General features: G+C 43.0%; 2 protein-coding genes across 4 annotated transcripts in view; one reads left to right on the top strand and one right to left on the bottom strand.

Moving 5' to 3' along the window:
* Positions 1–1292: 1292 nt before the first annotated feature.
* On the bottom strand, positions 1293–14628 carry DDIAS (DNA damage induced apoptosis suppressor). Of its 3 annotated transcripts, none has more exons than XM_074917666.1 (6): positions 14376–14628; positions 11872–12000; positions 10751–10912; positions 9491–9608; positions 7307–7708; positions 1293–3151 (listed from the first exon to the last, which is right to left on the bottom strand). In XM_074917666.1, the coding sequence occupies exons 2-6, from the start codon at positions 11982–11984 to the stop codon at positions 3041–3043; spliced, it is 906 nt and encodes a 301-aa protein (XP_074773767.1). In that variant the 5' UTR covers positions 11985–12000; positions 14376–14628; the 3' UTR covers positions 1293–3040. The 3 variants fall into 3 exon arrangements, with proteins under 3 accessions (XP_074773767.1, XP_074773757.1, XP_074773749.1); XM_074917656.1 differs by lacking the exon at positions 1293–3151 and adding an exon at positions 13991–14119 and having other exon boundaries at positions 4942–7708; XM_074917648.1 differs by lacking the exon at positions 1293–3151 and having other exon boundaries at positions 4942–7708.
* Positions 14629–15043: 415 nt separating this feature from the next.
* The window catches only part of PRCP (prolylcarboxypeptidase), a 33306-nt gene continuing 27359 nt past the window's right edge, over positions 15044–20990 (top strand). The window contains exon 1 of the mRNA XM_074917633.1: positions 15044–15258. Coding sequence (XP_074773734.1) covers positions 15130–15258 — 129 coding nt within the window. The 5' untranslated portion in view covers positions 15044–15129. The remainder of the gene's footprint in view (positions 15259–20990) is intronic.

Genomic DNA, 20990 nt, shown 5'->3' with positions numbered 1-20990 from the left:
CAGTTTGAAATGCCAAAGAAATGCCAGCATCAGTCACTAGAGGGTGGTCTTTGACAGAGGTACCATCTTCACTCACTATCACTGCAAACCTGTAGCTGGTTAAACTCTGGTTCTAGCAAGATGCTAGATTTGTGTTGGATGGAGATGATGGTTGGATGCTTCAGTTGTCTTTTATTTGTCCCAGTGCCTCTTTTTTTTTTTTTTTTAATGCTGGTTCTTCTCTTCATCCATCACCTTGCTCTTTTTGTGCTCATAGAACTCTACGGGAGTTTCACAATGACCTGTTGTTTTGGGGGCCTAGAGTCTTTTTGGACAAGATCTCCCATTTTAAGCCTTTAGTCTTTTGGTCAATATATAGTTTGTGCTCTGACTCATTGTGGGGATCAGGTTTCATCCCCAGTGCTCTGCTCCACATCAAAGATGTTTTTTGCTAACACTTACACTGAGAAATGAGCTGTGAAGCTTGAAGACACCATGTGTCTTTTATTGCTTCTTACCCTGACCTTGAAGCTCCTTCCTTGGTAAATGTCTGACATGAGGGTTGGACCATCTGCTCTGTGTTCCCCAGGAAGCTGGCAGTTTGAGTCAGTGATGAAACAGAAAGGTGGTTGTAGAGGGAAAAGTTCCTGCATGCTTGTATGGTAGGAACTTGGCAAAGGGAGGGGAAAAAAACCATCTTCAGAGCTCAGAAAGCTTAGGCATTGATTATTTACTGAAAGAGAAGAGGGCTGGAATGTGTTGCCTCAGGGGAGTGATGGCTGGAGAAGCCAGACCAAGTTCTTCCTGAGGAAAGGTAAGGGGCAGGTGAAGAGTGGAAGCTCTTCCTCACGAGGAGCATGTAACAGGTGGGCTCTGCAACCCTCCCCTTCTTGTTCAGCAGGCGTAGCAGCAAGGGCACAGCCTGTGCCAGGCTTTGCTGTGGGTAAAAGGATTGTAGAAGTGTGAAGGCTCCCTGCAAAAAGGGAACAAACTGCCCAGAGAAAGAAATGCAAGACTGACAGACTACAGGAGCAAAACTGAGACAGGTTACTGCCTCTCTTCCACCTTCTCATGTACAAAGTCTTCCTACTGAGCCCTCAGGGAGCTCTGCCCAGAATATGTCATCTTGCTGACAGGGGCCTGTCACACACAGTACTTTTTGGTCTGTATGTGCAGTCCTCTCACACAAAGCATAGGAGATGTGACTGCCCTGCATTAATTTCAATGATACAGTACAGACAGTCCTACCTAATTTAAAATCTGGTCTTGATTTATGGGTTTCTATGCATAGGAAATCAACCACAAACCTGGTATGTATTTTCAGGAGTTTTATTACCTTCAGAATTAAACATGCTGAGCTTTATTCTTTTTCTACAAGCTTATAATTATAATCACATCAGCTTGCACCAAAGCCATCACTTACCCTAGTATGTGGATGAATTCTCTGCTGAATGAAATCACTCATGCTGGACAAAAAATTTCACATCAAGATGCTGTCAGGTGTATGATATAGAAGTTCTGGCAGTGTTTGCTAGCTGCACCAAGTCTCTAGTGTATCACTTAGATCAAGTCTAACACCCATGATAAAGTAGGTGTTTGTCCAGTTTATCACAAGGGAGTGCTTAAAGAGCCAGTGATACTGCAGTCTTGTATTATGTGGGAGGCTGTAGTAGAAACAAGTTTCAAGCTTTATTTGAGCACTGATGTCTTAAAACCCTTTCAATACTGCCTTCCCAGTGCTCAGTGATTTGGGTATGAGTAACGCTCTTTCCTCTTACTACTTCTACATAATATAACAATGCAGATTTACCATTTCCAGGCAGGCCATGTTTCTTACTCCTTTTCTACTTGCCCCAACATAGATTCATCAAGCAGGATTTTATTTGCAACAAATAAAACCTTTTGAACAGGCACAGTGTTGGTAAATGCAGGCAAAACCACAGGCCTGTTTGCTTGGGCTCACCCTAGAGCCCTGCACTATCCTGACTGAAGCAACCCTGGTGCAGTTCTGGTGCTCTGATTTGCTGTCAAGTGCAGGACTGAAGCTCAGCTGGGCAAGCCCTTAACAGCTTATAAAGGCTACGTGTCTTCTTCTGTCACCATCCTGTCCCTTTGGTGGTGCCAGGAAGCCCTGCGTAGGGATCCGTGCATCCCTTACAGCACAGCATTGCCCTGTTCTGCAACGGTGGTTTAGGCAGGTGTCACTGGCACAGCACTTAATAAGTGACTTCACTCACAGGTACGATGCTTGAAGCTACTTTGGTCATAAATGATGTTTAATTCTGCTTTCTTCTCCCCTTTTTTAGCTATAACTGGCTGTTCCTTTTTCTTATGTTTATGTCTAGGATCCAGGGACTGCAGGAATCTAGGCTTGGACCTGTAAGAAGAAACCTTGAGCCTCTTGCAAGCCCCACCTACGGTTGCAGCATCCTTAAAAAACTGGGAAGAGTTTCTGGGTTGTGCTTGAGTATCTTGCTGGGTAGGACAGCAAGGAGAAAAGATGGATTGCTGGTTAAGGTCTTCCAGTGACATCCAGAGCTAGGCTCCACATTCTTTTAATGATGGGCAAGTCTTTGAACCTGTGCCTCAATTTCCTCAACTCTAAGTAGTGGGGGAAAAAAAAGCTGAAACAACACCGACTGCTAAGGAAGAACTCCCTTTGTAAGGTGAATTTACCTGTGCAGACTTGCTGTGTAGCCATGAGGAACTGTTTTCTTTGGTCAGCCTGCAGACTCAGCATACTCGTACCCTTGGTAGGAGAAGCTGTATCTCATTAATACCCTGCTCAGCTGCAAAAGCAGCTTGATTTCAAATACTCTTCTCCTTCCCACCCTGCAATGAGAAATGCATTTGATTAGAAGCTGCAGAACTTAGGGTAGGAACTGAGAAACTGAAAAGGTTTACCTGTATGTTCTGCAAGGGTGAACCATGCTAAAAATAGCAGATAAGAGACAATGTGGGGAGAATAAATGCCCTCATACTTCCTCAAGTGTCCTGAAAATAATGAGCAGGTACATAATTATTTTATAGAAGAGATATGAAGGTACACAAAGATTACAGCTCAAATTTCAAAGGTCTGTTTCTTTATCCATCCCAAATGTGGTTTCCATTGGCTGTTTTGGGCAGGTCCTGCCTTCACACACTGGGTTGTGTGCATGTCCCTGTGAGGTACCTATGGTGACACCAAATGAATGTGAGGTTAGAGAAGCCTTTCAGAGTCACACAAGAGGCCCTTCTAGCCCTGACTCCAACAGTGACTAACATCAGATAGTAAGTACACAGAAACAAGAGGAGCACAAAATGACACATTTCCACAATACTCTTCTACCTTCCAGCCACTTTTGCCTCTCAGGCAGAGACCTCTGCCCCTAAAGCAGAGGTGATGTTTTTGTAACCTAAAAGAGCTTTAGTTCAGTATTGATACAATTTCTTCCTTGTATGCAGTCAAAACACTCTTCTGAACACACTAAGTCTAGAGCTGAAGTAGGTACATTAGAAATTGAAGTCTCAAACATAGAAATGTAGTAATGTCTGTCTTGTAGCAGAGAATGAACCAACTAAACTCTTCGTCACACCAGTCACAATGTAAATGGTGCATGTTCATTCTACTCCTCAAATAAATAAACAAAAAAAAGAAAGCACAGCAGATAATTTTAGACCCGCTTCTGGTTCTACAAGTCAGCATTTTCAGGCTGATTAGATCCTGTGCCATCACATACTGTTCCCACATCCTTCTGCAGGACCTGACCTACAAGCTTGCAGCAGCAGCTCAAAGATTTCTCTGTTCAATGATCTTAAATGCATCTGTTCTGGGTGGGGGATATGGAAGACTCCAAAGCGAGGAAGAGGAAAGACACTGCCAGGAATTTGCCACTAGCAGTTTTAAGAGACGGCTTGTAACTCCCCAAAACAAGGCTTGAGAGAAGCAGCCTGCGAGAAGCATAAACAAGTTGAGAGACAAGACTTGGTAAAGATAAGGAATGGGGGGGAGGAGGCCCTCCGAGGCAAGGAATGTCTCAAACACTCACAAGCACAGAACTATAGTCACAGGGTGGATAATGTGGAGTCTGGAGTTGATAAGGCTGCCTGGACAGCACAGGATCCAGCTGGAGGAGGGAGCCCTGTGAAGGCAGGATGGTTCTGCTCTGGTGCATCTTGTAAGGTTTCAAGGGCCATCTGTCTGGTGAATGACCTTTGCTTCATTATCCACAAATTGCATCTTAAAGTTGACACCCCTGAACATTAACAAGATCGTGCTAATTACATCACCCCATAAAGCATCTTACCCCTCCCCATACATGGGATAGGTGGATGTGTGGGTCAGTGGAGGGGAGGGACCAAGCATGTGTAAATTGAAAGGGTAACAGGAGTGAAGTGAAAGAATACAGAGCCCTCAATGGCAGGACTGACACAGAACCCACACCGTGACCTGCAGTCCCATCTCTATCTTCTTCTCTTTTCCCCCCTTTGTTACCATTAACACAAGGCATTATCACACCACTTGCCATTGATTTGTTGTACACTTAGTCAACTACTGTGTATCCAGTTAGTACACTGTGGGAAATTAATAAATGTCTATGTATGGACTTTGAGACTTGTCTCACCATTGACTCCATTGAGGATTTACGAATCTAAGTCACTTGTCTCCCTCATCCAACTGGGACGTGACAGCACTTTAACTTGAAAAAGCCTACAGGAAAACTGGGAGCTGCTACCAACCTCTCAGGATGGTCCACTCTGCTCAACTCAACTCTGTCATAGGATCCCTCTCATAGGGCTCCAATACAAGGCTCCCATATGGTATCTGAAATTCTCTGATGAAAACTTGGCCCTTCTCCCCAGAGAGTCCTCAGGTAAGAATCTGGAGCAGACATGGACTCCTGGGCCCTTCTTGTGATGAAAAGGCAACACTGAACACTTCACCTACCTGTACTTGATAAAGTGAGACCTATTAAATACTCAGACATTTACACAAGTTTTTATTGCACATTCTAGAGTTAATTTACAATAAAATATAGTAACTGCAAATTCTTTTCCCCCATCTCTGTGGTACAAAGATCTGCAAATAAACATAACTCATCTTAGGAAGACATATGCCAATAGGTATATAAAAAACCTAATTGTTAAATAGCTCTTTCCATCTACTGTCTCCTTCCCAAAAGTCTTAAATGTAATTAAAGAGAATACAGCATAGAAATAACTTTTTTTTTTAGTACTTCGACTTATTGGAAAAAGGGGTCCGCGCCTGGAAGAACAGCTCAGGAGACCAGCCAGTTGCCCCTTCCAATACACTCCCTGAATACGCACTTGAGCAGAGATTCTTGCCTTCTGAAGGGGAACAAGTTTCTAAGACTGTATCATTTAAAAACAAGGCCTCAGTGACACGTGCAGATACAGGAGTTGTCAGAATCCTGGCTGTATCCCCAGGGTTTAGTGTCTCATTTTGGAAGTACACATCTTTTTCACCATTCCCCTCTTTGCTTTCAGAAATAGGGTTCCTGCCAGTGTGCCCACAGGTCGACTGCAAGTCAGTAGCCCAGCTAACTGTTTTTAAAGCTGCAGTTGGTTTCAGTCTTTTGTTTGCAGATGGGGGGATCCACTCCAAGTTAAGGAACTGCTGTGAAACAGAGCTATTACTTCCTTTGTCTTCCCTGTTACTTGGCCTTTCACGTTTCCCTAACCTGCCAGTAAGCTGCTGCAACATAGTGTTTTGAAAGGAAGACCTAGATCGCTTGCATTTGGAATGGATTTTAGTGGGATTTTTAGGGGTGAAGATAGTGACAAAAGAGTTTTTTTCCCCAACAGGCCAGAGTTTCTGGAAAGGTTTTGTCATAGGAGTCGACTGAGAATAGGGAACAAAGTCTTGAGCACTAACTGAATTGCATTCCGAATCACAAAAGGAGAAAGTTACTGGTGTACTGTGCGTACTAAAAGCAGGAGGTGACCTGTGCAGGGATGAGCTCAGTTTTGAACCATTACTGGGAATATCTCCAGGATAAAGCACAAATTCAGGAGCTGTGACCTTTTCTGTCAAAGTATCTTCCTGTATTAAGGAATGACATGATTTATTTGAGAATTCTACAGGTTTTGCTACTGCTCTTGCACTTGCATCAAAGAGATCAGCAGAAGCATTGTAGCTGCCTTCAGGGAAGATCCTGTTCCACAGCATCTCTCTCCCATTAACACTTTTGAAGGTATTTTCTGACAGCTCTGTCAGTGGTTTTAATTCTCTTTTATATATCCTTCTTGTATTGTTGGGAGTTGCTGGATCAGAGTCCCACGCCTCTGTCAGTGTAAGATCTGTTCTTAGGCTTGGTGTAGAAGAATAGTTTTCTTTATTTTTACAACCAGCCAAACAACTATCATGTGCAGAATGCACACGGGTAGCTGACTTGCTCCTTTTTAAACAAGTCTCTCCACGTTCAGCAGTATACTGCAGACTAATAAAAGACCAAGACAACTTTGAAATGTCAATATTTGCTGCTTTGGGCTGCACATACCTGCTCTCCAAAACAGAAGGCTCTGATGTAAATGGCAAGGACTGTGACAGAACAGGTAGATGAACGTTAGGTATAAAGCAAGATGCTCCACATTCCTTGTCAGTTGAAGATAAAACACTAGAGGAAGACTCACACTGCGACACCTTATCGGTCAAATCAAAATCCTCCGAGTGAAGACAAGCAGATATGTTCTGCCAACGACCATTCCCTGCTGGTGGCAAGAACCTCCCCAAGACATTTTCTTCAGGTAAATCACCAGCTACTAGGGTTTGCCTGGGATAGGATTTGTTAATATTTACACCCAGCTGGCTACTTGCAAGAAGGGCCTGTTTGCCTGCGTCAAGGCTGGGTGATGTTACAACACTCTTGCCATCTTCTGTTCTGGCTAAAAATTCATTTAAGCTTTCTGAGAATGGGAGCTCATCCCAAAGGACAGAATCTGTCTGAGACACTCCAGCTACATTTACAGGATTAGACGCTGAGACATCTCTCTTGTAAAAAAGAGAGTTGTGGGATTTTTCTAGGTAAGAATAATTTCTACTGTTAATCTTTGGGTAAATGCTTTTTACTGCAGATTCCAGGGGATGTTGTAACAACCTGGAACTGTTTCCATGTAAACACTCAGTCTTTGAAGAGGACAGTCTCTCTAATTTATCAGAGGTACTGTCAGTCTGACTAGGCTGTGAACTCAATTCATTACCCTCCTTATTCCCTTCCTTCACAGAAGGGCTGCAATACTGTGAATCCCAAAGGGTTTGATTGTTGTGGCTTACAGTGCACAATTCTGCAGACACAGACTTCCCTTCTTGTTTATGCTGTTCACTCACCAGCTTTCCCACTTCCAGAGTGGGAAAGTCTTCCACTGTTACCCAAGCAACAGATGAAGTCAGGCTGAAGGACTGCTGCCAGGACCCTAAAAAACTTTCTCTGCCACTAGACTGAACAAAACAGGAGTTTCTGCTCAGGCTAGACAAGCTGCTGAGCTCACTGATAGGTTCATCTATTGGAGCTGAAGATGCATCAGGTAAGTATGAGCTGTTATTATGGCTCCTGAATTTTGCCGACTGCAGGAGCCGATAGAAGTAGCTGATAACAGTAAAGCCAGTAACAGCAGCATTTGGCAGGAAGATCTGGCAAGCTGTAAGGGTTTTTGTACTTCTATTAATTCTGGAACAGTTTTGCAAGACGCTGCTGGCAGCAGAATGCCCTCCATCTTCCCTTGAACAACCCTGGGGGGGGAAGAAAAAACAAACAGTACAATGCTTTATTTTGTGACAGAAAAAAATAAATTAACTCGTGTCTTTTAAGTCAGGCTTAAATTTAGGTCTCACTTTTTGTCAGGATCTGCAGAGAAGAGAATACAAAACTGTCTGTCACACAAAGCAGTACTCCCTGGGAAATAAGCACTGGCAAGGGCTATAAAGGGCACCACAGTGAGAGGCGCTTTGCTTGTTGCAATTACGCAGAGTTTTGGAGCTGGAAAAACAACGAAGAGCTCTAAGAAAGGACTTCACAGAAAATGTCTTCCTCCCTTTAGGGCACCAAGTGCTTCCGGGCTTCCTCCAGCATAGTTCTGTGCAAATGGCTAGCTGCCTAAGGCTAATGCTTTTCTTTCATCTCAGAGGCACTGGGCAGTACTTGAAGCAAAGCACTCCAGCACCAGATACCTGACTTGGCAGCTCAGCTAAAGCCAGCAGGGTATTTTCTGTGCGCTACCTCTGCGAAAGGGAAATAAGATACAACCTCTACCTTCTCAGTTTTATTTGGCGTAGTGTTTCAAAGAAGCTTCAGCTGCAATTCTTTATGTAACCTGCTTTTCTCTACACAGATATTACAGGAAAAAAAAGACATTAAAAGTAGAGGGAATTATCTAATGTTTTGAGAAGTGGATAAACCCTTTTTCACTTCCCCTTCAAGGTCTGGCAATGCCAGAGGCCAAAAAAGCAAATATAGCTGTCTTCAAATTCAGCAACCCTCCTACTCCCTGAATCTATGCAAAGGTTGGAGCTGAAGGCTGTTAGCCAAGGACAATACTCTTCTACGTTAAGTCTTACAAGACTTATGTTGACTCCTGAGTTTTATCTGAGAGTGCAACTGTACGCATAGGTGAACACAACTATACAGAAACATCTACAGCCAAAGGCTGAACAAATTGTCTTTGAATGCACGTTCAGTCCTTGTGTATGCAAGAGCAGCCATAAGGCTGTTAATATGTACAATTACTTATATTTGTAAAGGCATCAGACCTAGAGACCTGCGGAATGGTTCCAGTTAAGTTAATCCATAAAGTCCTCCAACTTCCTTTAAGATGCTGTGCATTAGGAAAATCTCAGCTCAAATACAAACCTCGTGGTACCTGTGGGAGAGGAAAAACACCTGCCAGGTAGGATTTAGTTCACAGACTTCATAATATGACTCACACAAGCACCACTTGAAGAGAACTTAGTGGTATTTCCATAGAAACAATCTTCTAAGAACTAATATTTCAAAGTCTGTTAAACACATAAAAGAGCCACAGATGCATATGCTGAACAGCTGTACTTTATCAACATTTTTAAACACGCTCTTAAATCCAGAAATACCAAAATGCTGCAAGGGGATGTGTTTCTTCTTACATTTCAGACACCAGGAGACTACAGCATGGGCAAGGTAGGGCAGTGCTTGAAAAGACAGTCTGTTTCTTGCTTGAACTGTACATGGTTTTTTACAGACTTCAAGCTGTTACTGATATGCAGAGGAGCTGGCACTGCTCAGGCTCTCTGAAAAGCAGGCCTGACAAGCTGTCAAGCTGACTGCTGCCATTCAAGATGGCTTTTGGATGTGACTCATTTAAAACAACACAAGAGTCTGGGGGAAGAGGAGCAGAATCCTTCCCATGTCCTAGCCCTAAATTTTCTCAGATTCCTAAAAGATGTGGTACATGATACTTTGATAACTCAGTCTATGCTCCTAACTGGCTGCAAACTAATGAAAAAACTCACTGTAAGAGAGTAACGTGGATTTAAAATTACCTTCACTCCAAATATAAATCTTTTTCCAATGAAACAGGTTTCTACTGCTTGAACTAACTCTCCTGGAGATGCACCTCTGTGTGTTTCTCCTGACAGCTGATTGAAGTCTTGAATACACCTTGAGTAAAAACATACAATTATTGGACCAACAGAAGAAGCCTTACGTAGCATTTCAGATGTAGTATAGGTAGGACACGTGCTAAAGAGAAGATACTGTGGCACGTTAAACTAAACATAGAATGAAAACAGGAAACCAAGAACCTGTAAATTCAATTGTTTACTTCTATTTCACTAACAGGTTAAGTGAAGTAAACAAACCATGTGAATGGGTTTAATATACACACAACTTTCAGGTGTTCCCTGTGTGGATGTGATTTCTGTATCAACACAATGACTAAATAACACTGTCAATATGCTGCTATTGCTTACACACCCTTTCTGCCCACGTCTTTACAGCAGCATCCACATTAAGACATGCAAATAACTGGTTTTCCACAGCTGACAGTAGTACAGCAGTCTAGTGTAGAATGCCTGCCATGAGAATGTCATTAATGCGGCTATTATGGGATTTAAGAAGGGTTCACCTTTGACCCATTGATAACACAAGGCATTGAAAAATAACAGAATTGAGAAACAAGCAGTGAATCTATCTCCCATCCTAGCAGTTTCATATATCAGTCTGAAGCTTATAACGTAGGTGGTCAGGCTCTGAGGACTAAGAGACTTCCTTAGAAATCCCTCCTTGCTGAAGGAAAATCTGGTCACACTGAAGACCAGTCATCATAAGGTGCACACTTTTTTTTCCCTCAAATCCAAACTCTTGAAAAAAAAAAACAACACCCCAAAGCAGAGGCTCTATCTTTACCTTAAGACTCTTTTAAAATCTTAAAGAAAAATTCTAAATCTTTGGAAAAGCCAACTTACTCAGTAATCTATCATTATACAAAGAAAATTCAATCTCAAATAAAGAAAGAAGGACACAAGCAGCCCAATCAACCAAATTGTGACACTCACTTAGCAGGTGGTAGCTGCCTTCAGTAGAAGAGCAGAGGATCTCTTACACAGAAGTAATCCATCTCAAAATTTCAAGATTTCAGGAAGGAATCAAACTTCAGCATTTTCTCAAGGTGATGGGTATCAAGGAAACGATGGAAGTGAGCACTTTATCAGCTTCTACCCACTCATCTCCCCACCATCTCAATTTTTTTAGGCTGAAGAAAAAGTAACAGCTATGTGGTTAGAAAAAAATCCATTCCTTACCTCTGCAGATTTTCTGCGGTGACCCCGAAGAATGGATCTAAGCAACTTCCAAACACAGTAATGTCAAACAAATCATTAGTGTCAGCAATCTTTAGGGACAATCTATATCTGTAGCTTGCATCTTTAGCTTCACCTGTGTAGCCACATTTTAGACAATTAAACCTGACAAGACAGTAAAGGAATTAAAAAAAAAGGGTAAGAACTGAGGTAAGAACTCCTTGGCAGCTGTAAGTATTACTACTATAATGTAACATCATATGTTCCATTACAAACTATATAATTCTTTCTTATTCTTTCCTCCTTGAAGCACTAATCTTACCACAGGCTCAGCAAGGTGCCTGTATCATGACAGAACACCTCTGGCTTCTTTTACTGATTTATTAAATGCTAGCCTGTTGTAAAGCTGGAGAGAGACAGTGGGCTTTGAATGACCTGTTATGGAGTAATTTTGAATTCCCTGCACCTCCATTTTTCCATTTTGTTCTGGTTTAGGATTTTTCTTGCTGTAGCTTTAGTATAATACCTAGATTTAAATAAAATCATCAGGAAACGGCACTGTTATCTTTTACTTCAGCATTTGAAACAACAGATAGTCCTGCTCTGCAAAGTCAGCTTCTTCCATTTAGTGCTGACATTCATTGATTTACTCTTCTATGTGTCATAGATTTCATGTAACAGTGGGATTAAAAAGGAAAATTCATACATTTCTAGACACACAGTAAGTGGAAGAGTCCTACAGGATGACCTGATATAAAATGAAAAGAAATTTTAAAAAATCAGGACTTGATTTGGAGGTGCTTTCAACCAATGGTTTCCAATTTAGGAAGAGCACTGAAGAACTGGACTGTAGGGATGCACCTGAAGCTCTTAACACATACAACTTATTCTCCTAAACTGCCCTTCAATAGTGCATGGCACTGAATGGAATAGAATTCTTGATCCATAACAACCTCCAAGCTGCTACTGGAATATAGAGATCATAACAGTGGTAAGTAACTGAAATTACAACTTATTTCTACAATGGCTAGATTTTCACCAATTTGTTTTAACTTGTGTTAGGCTAACAGAGATTCCCAAGGCCTCTGACAGTGACAGTTAACGATCCCCAAAACAGGATGTACCTTCTGGAATCCAGTATGAGCCTAGAAAAGCATTTTTTACAGGCAGGATAGATAAAGCAGGAGTTCTGGACAGAAGTTACAGAGGCAGCCAAGAGTCCTCTCACACTACTCATGTGCTCACAGTACCACCTGAAACAAGAAAATCAAAATAGTGCAGAGAGTTCTCATTTTTTGAGATATTAACATTTACTGCTTTCAGCTGGGTTTTTTGAACTTTTTGAAAGGCAGCCCTCAGGAAATTATGGTCTCTGTTTGAAAAGGGTAGCCCAGCTGAGGCAACATCTCTTATTACCCTTAATCAACCATCTAAAAAGAAAAAAAAAAAAAAGATAAGTCACAAAAAGCAACAGGCTGCCCAGGACTGTGGTTGAGTCCCCATCCCTGGTAGTTAAAAGACAAGTAGACATGGCACTTAGGGACATGGTTTAATGGTGGACTTGACAGTGTTAGGTTTATGGTTGGACTGATGACCTTCAGGGTCTTTTCCAACCTAAATGATTCTATAATTCTAAGTGTTCATGATATTTGTACACCATTGCAGATAAATCATGCAAATTCCCATTCATATTTAGGGAATCTTTATTAGAACTATCCTTGAACACAGCAACAAATCCATTTTGGTTTTTTTTCCTTAATTTAGAATGAAGTTACAACACGGGGTTAAAAACTGAGATGATTCTGCACTTGTAACTCTGCAAATGCCTTCAATACCAAGGTCTCTGAAAGGAGAGAATGCCCAGAAAACCTCAAAAGGGCTTGCAACTGCAACGATGTTCATGCCCTTTGAGCCAAAGGGACATCTCTACGGTACATATCATTGATTCAACGATGAGACTGTATGGATCTGACAAATGATGAACCAAATGTTTAAATAAAAAGGAATTATTTTTATTCAGTATAACTCTTCTGCAGTATTATCTTGCCTTTATTATTACTGTCCAAAAATACCAATTTTTAGGAAACATCCCCTATTTTAGAAAGCGTAACTTTTTTCTCCACAGATGCTAGAAATATGTAGACGAAAATACCCTAAAGCACCTCAAATCATAGAGTTCCAACTTAAACAGCCCAAATGTTCTCTACAGCTGAATTAAAGGACACCTTAAAAATCCTTCTTTGCAAGAGCACTTTTATCACAGTAATAGCTAAATATACATCACTTTTTAAGGGAAACTGCAGGGTAAACTCAGAATAGGGAGCAAATGTCACATCTTCATCCCAGAACTCCTTTAGGGAGGCAGAAGACCAAGGAGATAAAGGAGATTCAAGTACAGCTTTTACATCTTAAAACCTATTCAATAATCAAGTGATGTTTTGTTCATACTTCACCACAAAAAAGTTCAACTTACAGGTTATCCCTTTGGCCTTAGGGGCACCATTCTCAGCATTCTGGTAAAAACATGATCTGTAACATGAGTACTAGAAAAATGTGAGTAACTAAACTCATTACTCCCAGTAGTTCAAAAAGGTAAAAAAAAAAAAATCACATATCCCAATATTCCCTATGGCAGAAAGGCCAGGAAAACAGAGTCAGGGAAAGGTAGAGGCTTTACAAGAGAGCCAACAAAAATGAAAAAAAAGTCTCTTCAGTTCACATATTAATATATTAGGTCAAATGAGTCTCTGTTAAGTGGTGCATGCCTTTAATTCTGCCAAACCAGAATGACTTTGGTTTAGTTACAGTACAAGTAAAGGGTATGCAGAAAACATACCAATATATAGAAGTAACAAAATTAAGTCTCATTTTGTTATTGCCCAAGAAAGGTGGATTTGCAGAAACCAGCAGCTTTCACATTCCAACTGGTTTTCAACTCAGAGCTACATAAACAAAGTATGTTGTTATCTGCAGTTTTTAAATGAAATTTAAAAATCCCCACACCCTGGAAAATGGAGCAAATACTTCAAGTATTTCATTGGAATATGAGAGATAAAGCATAGAACGTAAGTATTCACACAGGTTCTGAGTTCCCTTTAGTGCAGACAGACTCAAGGTCTATCCCTCTATTTCTCTTTGGTAGAAATACAATACTCGTTATCTGGACGTATATAAAAGGGCAGTATAAATATATGTTTTACTTTTCTTTTTTAATAAACAAACCAAACCTCTGGACCCACATACCCAGCCGGGAATCACAGGGCACTTCAGGTGCTCCCTACCGCCAGGCTCCAGAGAACTTTTCAACAAGTCCCACCGAGATTTTCACCAGTGCCTGGTGCCCTCTAGTGGGCTCATCGCCTTAAACGCGCCCTAAGAAATAACCCAAAACACACACGAGAAGTTGTTAACAGGTCTCACACTGCAATTTTCATCCCTTCACCAACAGCCTCCTTCCGCTCCAGCCCCGAGATGACCCCAGAGCGGGCCGCCAGGCCGAACAAGTGGGGAGCGGGTACAGCAGCACAAGGACGCCGAAGGCCGGACGGAGCTGTCTGGCTTCACCCCACCCTGGCCGCTCTAAGCTTTGCTGGATACCCAGGAAGCGCTTCGCTACTATCGTTCTTACCGTGGTGCCTATTCTACCGCTCCGTGACCAAACAGAGTCTCCGCCCCCCCGGCCCAGGGACTGCGCTGAAGGGAAACGGAGAACCGCCGTCACCCGGGCAAGGGAACGCGGGCAGCTAGCGGTAGCGTCTCCCTTCGGAGCCCCCCGGCCGCACGGGAAGGAAACGCCGCTTATCGCGGCCGTGCCCCCATGGCCTCGGGCCCAGCCCCGGGGAAGCACCGCCCGCAGCGCGACCCCACGGCCCGGGCCCGGCCCTGAGGAGAGCCCGGAAGACGGATGTGCGGGTTGCTGGGGGCGGGGACGAGGCTGTGCTCACCCAATCGCTACGCAGCCCAGAGGCAGGACCGCCCCACCTGCCCAATAAGATTCCAGTCTCGCCCTCATTTGCTTCCCCCCAGCACCTAAAAACGAGTAGGGCAGATCACGTGCTTCAAGCAGCCAATCGCTGCCTCGTGCAGGACGGCGACCGAATCCTCTATCTAAGTCGTCGCAGCCAACCGCGAAAGCGCGCGCGAGCCGCCCTCGACGCCTCAGCCAATCGGAAAGCCCCGCTGCTTAGTGCCCGCCCCCCCGCGTGCGGTAGCCCCTCCCCCTCGGGGTGGGCCGCCCGGCGCGGCCTGCGGGGGGCGCTCGCCCCGCCCCGCCGCCGGGTCCCGCCGCCGCCCGCGGGGCCGGCTCGGGGCAGCCCGCGGGCGGGGGGAGCGGGGCCGCTATAAAGCGGCGGGGCGGCGGGCGGCCTCCGCTCCTCCTCGCCATGCTGCTGCCGCTCCTCCTGCTTCTCCCGCTGCTCGGCGCACCCGGCGCTCAGGCCGCCCCCCCGCACCGCCGCCGGGGCGCTGCGCCGCCAGCCGCCCCCTACCTCACGCGCTACCTCAGGCAGCAGGTAGGAGCCCGCCGCTGCCCGGGGGGGGCGGCTCCTGCCTTCCCTCACACCGCGCCCGGGTAGCTCTGATTAATCAAGAGGCTGTTTTCAGAGGGGCGGCCGCCGGTCGCCTCTGGCCGCTCCTGGGCGGTGGTGGCAGCGATCCCCGGCGCGGTGCGGGGCCGGGGGGGTGCTGCTGAGGGGAAGTCTCCCGGCCAGGCCCGCACCGCTGTGCTGCCGGCGCAGCGGCTGTCACGGCGAAGTTTGCCCGTAGCCCAGCCAAGGGCACCTGCTCTGGCGAGCCGGTGGGCCGCGTCAGACTCGGGCAGCGGGTTTCCGTGGGGATTTGGGGAGCGTTTTCTATGTGTATAGCCAGTAGTACGTCTTCACACATTTCTGCAGTGCTTAGTCCCTTTTGCAAAATGTTCCAGGCCTTGAATATTCCACTTAAGTTGCAACTCTTTAGTGACACATAGTGTACTCTGCCGTATCAGCGCCCCAAAGTCTGTGTTCCAAAATATGCTGCACCGCATGTTGGCAGAGAGGGGCGAGGGGGGCCTCAGGTGGACTCTGATGGTATTTGCGAATAGCAGCTTTGTGATGATTGTTTCAAATATGCAACGAATTTCTGTTACTAACCCGAGCTTTGTTTTTCCATCTACTCCAACAATTCTCCTCGCAATTTCTTGGCAAAATCCATAGCATGTGGACAGAACAGAGGGTGCCACAATTGTTGGCTACAAGTGCTGGTCCCCTTGCAGAAAACTTGAAACACCGCTTGTTTATAAGTTTTCACAAAAGTAGTCAACAGTTCCTTTGTATGTGTCAGGGAACATCTGCATCTTCACCTGTCCTGTACCTGATTTTTACAGGGGAGATAATGGTTCTTCTTACTGGGAGGCATAGTAAGGGGAGAGGGTATTTTTTTAGTATTCTCTTGGTTTCATTAGAAACTTGTAGCCTGCACCTGAATTTCATGCCCTGGTCTATGAAGGGACTGGTGAGAAGGTGTTTAATTCACAGGCATCTTGGATGATATGTAGATTGAACATCTCCTGTTTCAACTTTGTAGAAGGTGAACTTGATGAAATAAGCAGAATGGGAAGAGAGAGAACAGACATGAAGAAAACAGATAACCCTTGTAAGAGTGCCCTGAACAGCTACAGAATAATTTTAGAGTCAAGGTCCCTGTCATTAGAGAAGTGAGAGATTGGTTGGGAACAATTTTAGAGACAAATCCATACATTGAGATTATATTCTTCTGCAGATGGTGTTACTGGTTTGGGAGACCTTCTTTGTCAGGGGTCTCCCTGCATAAACCATGGAATTCCTGTGTCATGAAAGCATCTCGGTCCAACACTTCTCAATCAGTTGGGTAGTGGTTTGAGATTTAGGTCCCTTCATTAACTTCTCTAATAGCCCTGAAGCTTAATTCTGGTGACATACTGCAGATACCATCTGCAGTGTGTGGTCAGCATTGGCCAGGATATCAATCCTGGCGGTAGTGTTGTAACACTAAGTGTGACACCTAATTGTTCTGGCATATCAGTTGTTACACATTGCTGTCATAGTATCAGTGATGCTAATTCTGTGCCGTGGTCTGAACCGCCCTTTGTCACCATGCTGTTAAACCTCTGTCCTCGTCCCTTCTCTGGGTTGTGGTATCACCTGGTTATTCTCCTCAGGTATCGGCAGAGACGGCCCTTGTGCCTTCCAGCTGCCAGCAAAGTGGCAGAGCTGCTGTGTACCTGAGATCTGTGGATTTTGGGAGGTAGATAGATGTTGAGAGAAGGTAAGGAAGAGTCACAGTAACATCCTGTTGTAAAGTAGATGCCACATCTTGCTCGCCTCAGTCTCTTCCACATTCTTTTCCCCTCACACTTCAAGCAAAATCATATTGGCTGAGACTGGCTGCTGGCAGAAAAGAGGTGTCCTATTCACAGTCCTTGGAAGCCTTGCTTTCCTTCTCCGAAGACTTATTAGTACTGCTGAACGTGGTGGGAGATGTGTGTATATTAATGTATTTTTTGTATTTATCAAAGATTTAAATACTGCTGCCTCGCACTTGAAAGCTGTAGCGTTAACGTAAGAGGTCTAATCGTGCAGAGGGCCTAAGGCTGCTTTTTATCAGTGGTGCAGCATGCAGAACTGACAGGAAAACTCTTCAGGCTTTATGAAACGTGCACCAAGTGCTACTGTCTGGAAATCTGTAATTACATTATGATTCTGTAGTGGAACATGAATACCATGATTAACATTAAATAGGGGTGGTGATACTTTGCCACATCTCAGGGTTGTTAAAGTTTAATTATTTACATCATAGTTGCTTATGACATGAATCATCTGCTTCTGTTCCGTGCTGTGGCGTCTTTCTTCTTAGCTGAAGTTCCTGTTTTGGTGCTTGTTTCTCCCTTTGATGGTCTTCAACATCAGTTGAAACTATATATATAAAATCATACAGTATAAAAATTGCCTCATAATATGACAAAATACTATGCTGTCATAAACAAAAAATTCTGATACCTATTTATATTAAAAAATCTCTTTGAATAGAGTCTTGAAATATTTAATACTTCCACAAAAGAAAACTTTGAAGTCTTAGTAGATTTCTTGCATGAATTCTGTTGCTTAAAAATACTTGTTGGGTACGGTGAACAATTGATTAATGTTGCACAGCAGAGAAGTGAATTTCAGAAGCGGAGAATTTTCATGTGGAATTACAGTTTCTAAATGGAGCCTCTTGGCATGAACACCTATAGACCTGTGGCACTGCTTGAGGGTTTAGTGTTAGCCTTTACTGAGAAGCAATGATATTTAAATCTACTTTGATAAAAATGGAGAAATAATAGGGTCAGAGTTCAGCTCAACACTCATTTATGTTGAACTTCCTCCTGTTTACCATTTTAAGTATCAGACATCCCTGACGACAGGGCTAAAGTCTAGAATATTGAGAAACAAGTCAAGCAATTCCTGTGTCAGTGTGACTAGGATCTTAGCTTGCATACTGGCCTTGTATGTGCTTAACAACTCTTATTATTTTGGTTTGGGGGTGTGTTTTTCCCCACCCCTTCAAAAGTAACTGATGCCTTTCAGCTCTCTAGTCCTCCAGTGCATGAGTGAAATTACCCCCATATAAAGGTACCTCATGCCATCCTAGATTAGTCGATGGCTCTTGAAGGAGAAACTCTAACATCACCCACATCTTTACATCAACAAATTGTATCTATATTGGGGAAGTTGGTCTATTTTTCAGCTCTTCTGATATCCTAGTGTGGCTTCTGCAGGCAAGACTATTCTCACTTCTGCTTTGGTAGCTTGCTTGCTAAAAGGTTGCTCATAGTTTTTGTGTTGAACTAATCCATACAAAACCGAACGTTACAGAGAGAATAATGTGCAGCATGTATAAAGCTGCAGGAAGTCCACCACTATCTGAATGGTTTCTTTGTAGGCAGCTGTGTGACCACAATTCAAATTCACTGGAAGGACTTGGTGAGGTATCCAAGAACCGCCTCTTTACCCAAGTAGAAATAATTTTACAGCATAGCAGGGAGGGTCTGGAGTCATGCAGCTTTTCTGATCTTTGGGGAGCCTTGTCTTGCACCTCTCCATTCTGTCTTCAATGGACATACCAGTGTTACAAAAACCATAGCATGGGAACTTGTGGTGCAGTACTGCTGAAAGGATGATGCCTTAAGTTTCCTGATATTTGAAGGCTTCTCAGCGATAAACTGTTATTTTGGAAAAGAGAGTGGATGTGGTATCTCTTCACTCAAGTTGATAATTGACAGCCGTGTGAGACTTAATGTGCTGGTGGACCCTTCACCCCAATCACACTTTGTAAGCACATCACTTGCTTTAGGAACTGCTGTGAACTTGTCTAAGAACCAATGTAACAAGTACCAACTAACTTTTGTTCAGCAAGTTACTGAGCCTGGTGCTTAAATCAGATTGTCTTTTAAACGTGTCAATTATGTCACCGTTTCTAGAAGATAGGTTCTGACTTCATAACTTCCTAGATTTCACACCTATGTCAGTATTGCATCGCTGGGTAAATTCATATGCAAGTCTTTGTGCTCTAAAACACATCTGCACTTCATATTGTGTGTACATAAAAGGAACCTATGTTGAAGCTTCAAAGTAATGAAGTTCAAAAAGTAATGCAATTTGATCTTTTTTGGCTTTATCAGGTGTTTTTAATACCCTGTTTTGTGTTGCAGACTGAAGTTCTGAAGCATAGAAAATGAAAGCCTTGACTGAAAGTGTGAAAATGAGAATGCAAGTTTCAATAAGAAAAAGAGAATTTGAGAAGGACTGCAGAGGAGAAGCAAAGATGTATTTTTTTCAGAGATGGGCCTTTCTGTTTTATGAGAAGGGCCAATTTAGATGAAGCCAGTGAATCCTAGAATTTTCCTACTTTAACTGAAAATCAGTACTACATCAAAAACCAAATTGACTTCAGTCAGGTTGCTGCAAAGAGTAAAGGGAAGTGTGGTGAAGAGATTGTGTCACCTTTTTGATGACAATGTGGTCTTAATTTATCAAATTAATCCAAACTACGAGTGTAGTTTTGCTCTTAAGCAAATGTTGCATCTCTTGTAAACTTCCTCCTTGTGAGTACAATTACAGAACAACATATCTTTAAACTAATTCAGCATTTTTCAGTATTTGAAATTTTCACTGTTGTATGTAAACAAGCAGCATTAAAATTGTATATGCAACAGTTATATATCAGCTCCTTTAATGTTAATGGAGTAGTTTTCAACCATGGGCCTTAAACTCAGTTATAAAGATATTAAGATGGATGGAAATTATCACTTTTAATTCTGATTGGCAGGTTTTTCAACATCTTATTGTGACTCAGGTTGATGTCTCAGAATAGTAACATGTTGGGAATGGCTAAGATGGGTTTTTTTCATGTCTGGCACTATAATACAATAGCACTTTTCTGGTGAAGGAAAAAACAAAGTGCTTTTTACAGAGCCCCTTGGTATCAATTAAAAGTTCTGTCAGTGGTTAGAGAAGAAGTGATGCTGATGTTTGTCTCTGAGGTGAATTACTTGGAATATGTTTTACTCATCAAGTAGTACAGGAGTACTTGGCAGCTCTTACTCTGTGATTTCACAGTGTGATTTAAAACAGGAGCGGTAAGCTATAAACCAGGTCTATAAGCAGAAACAATAGCTCTTATTCAGTGGACAGGAAAACAGGGAAGTACTTGTTAAAGCTTGTCAGTGAATTTTTATTTTTATGCACTACTTATCTGTGGGTCACAATGCAGACATCAGCTTCTCAAATTAAGCAGGAAACACTTAATTTCCTCACAACTTACAGCCTCTTCCTTCAAGTGAGCAGTTAATACTAGAGACTACGAAAAGCATCAATGGTCACTACTCTCTCTTGAAAATAAGCATTTTTTTATGTCGCTAGCTTTAATAATTAAAAGCTGTAATAGGCTACTGATAGATTTCTGATAGACCGTCTTGATTAAAGGAAGTCTAAAGGACTAAGCAATAAACAAAACTGCCTATGACTGAAGTAGGAAGCTGTTTACAACTGGACGTGCCTGAAAGAAATTCTGTTAACTTCACTGAAGTTATTTTGTCTGATACCAATTGTCCATGAGCTTCTAGCAGTTGAATCAAAGTCTTGGATCTGAATTTCTTGATTTTGTTGGGGGGGTGGGGGTGGTGCTGTGTGGGGAGATAGGGAGGACAATGAAGTTCAAAATGGAATTTGATGAGAATGTGTTCTGT

The sequence above is a fragment of the Athene noctua genome, chromosome 1 (assembly GCF_965140245.1).
Source record: "Athene noctua chromosome 1, bAthNoc1.hap1.1, whole genome shotgun sequence".
Lineage (NCBI taxonomy): Eukaryota > Metazoa > Chordata > Aves > Strigiformes > Strigidae > Athene > Athene noctua.
The sequence above is the reverse complement of the archived record's forward strand: the minus strand, read 5'-3'. Positions and strand labels throughout refer to the sequence as shown.

Excerpts from the sequence above, each read along its gene's own strand:
- DDIAS (XM_074917656.1), bottom strand. The coding sequence starts at position 11,984 with ATGAGTAGTGTGAGAGGACTCTTGGCTGCCTCTGTAACTTCTGTCCAG. Across the intron at positions 10,913-11,871 it reads CTCATACTGGATTCCAGAAG|GTTTAATTGTCTAAAATGTG; the intron begins GTACATCCTGTT and ends CTGTCTTGTCAG. Across the intron at positions 7,709-9,490 it reads GATTTATATTTGGAGTGAAG|GGTTGTTCAAGGGAAGATGG; the intron begins GTAATTTTAAAT and ends TTCCCCCCCCAG.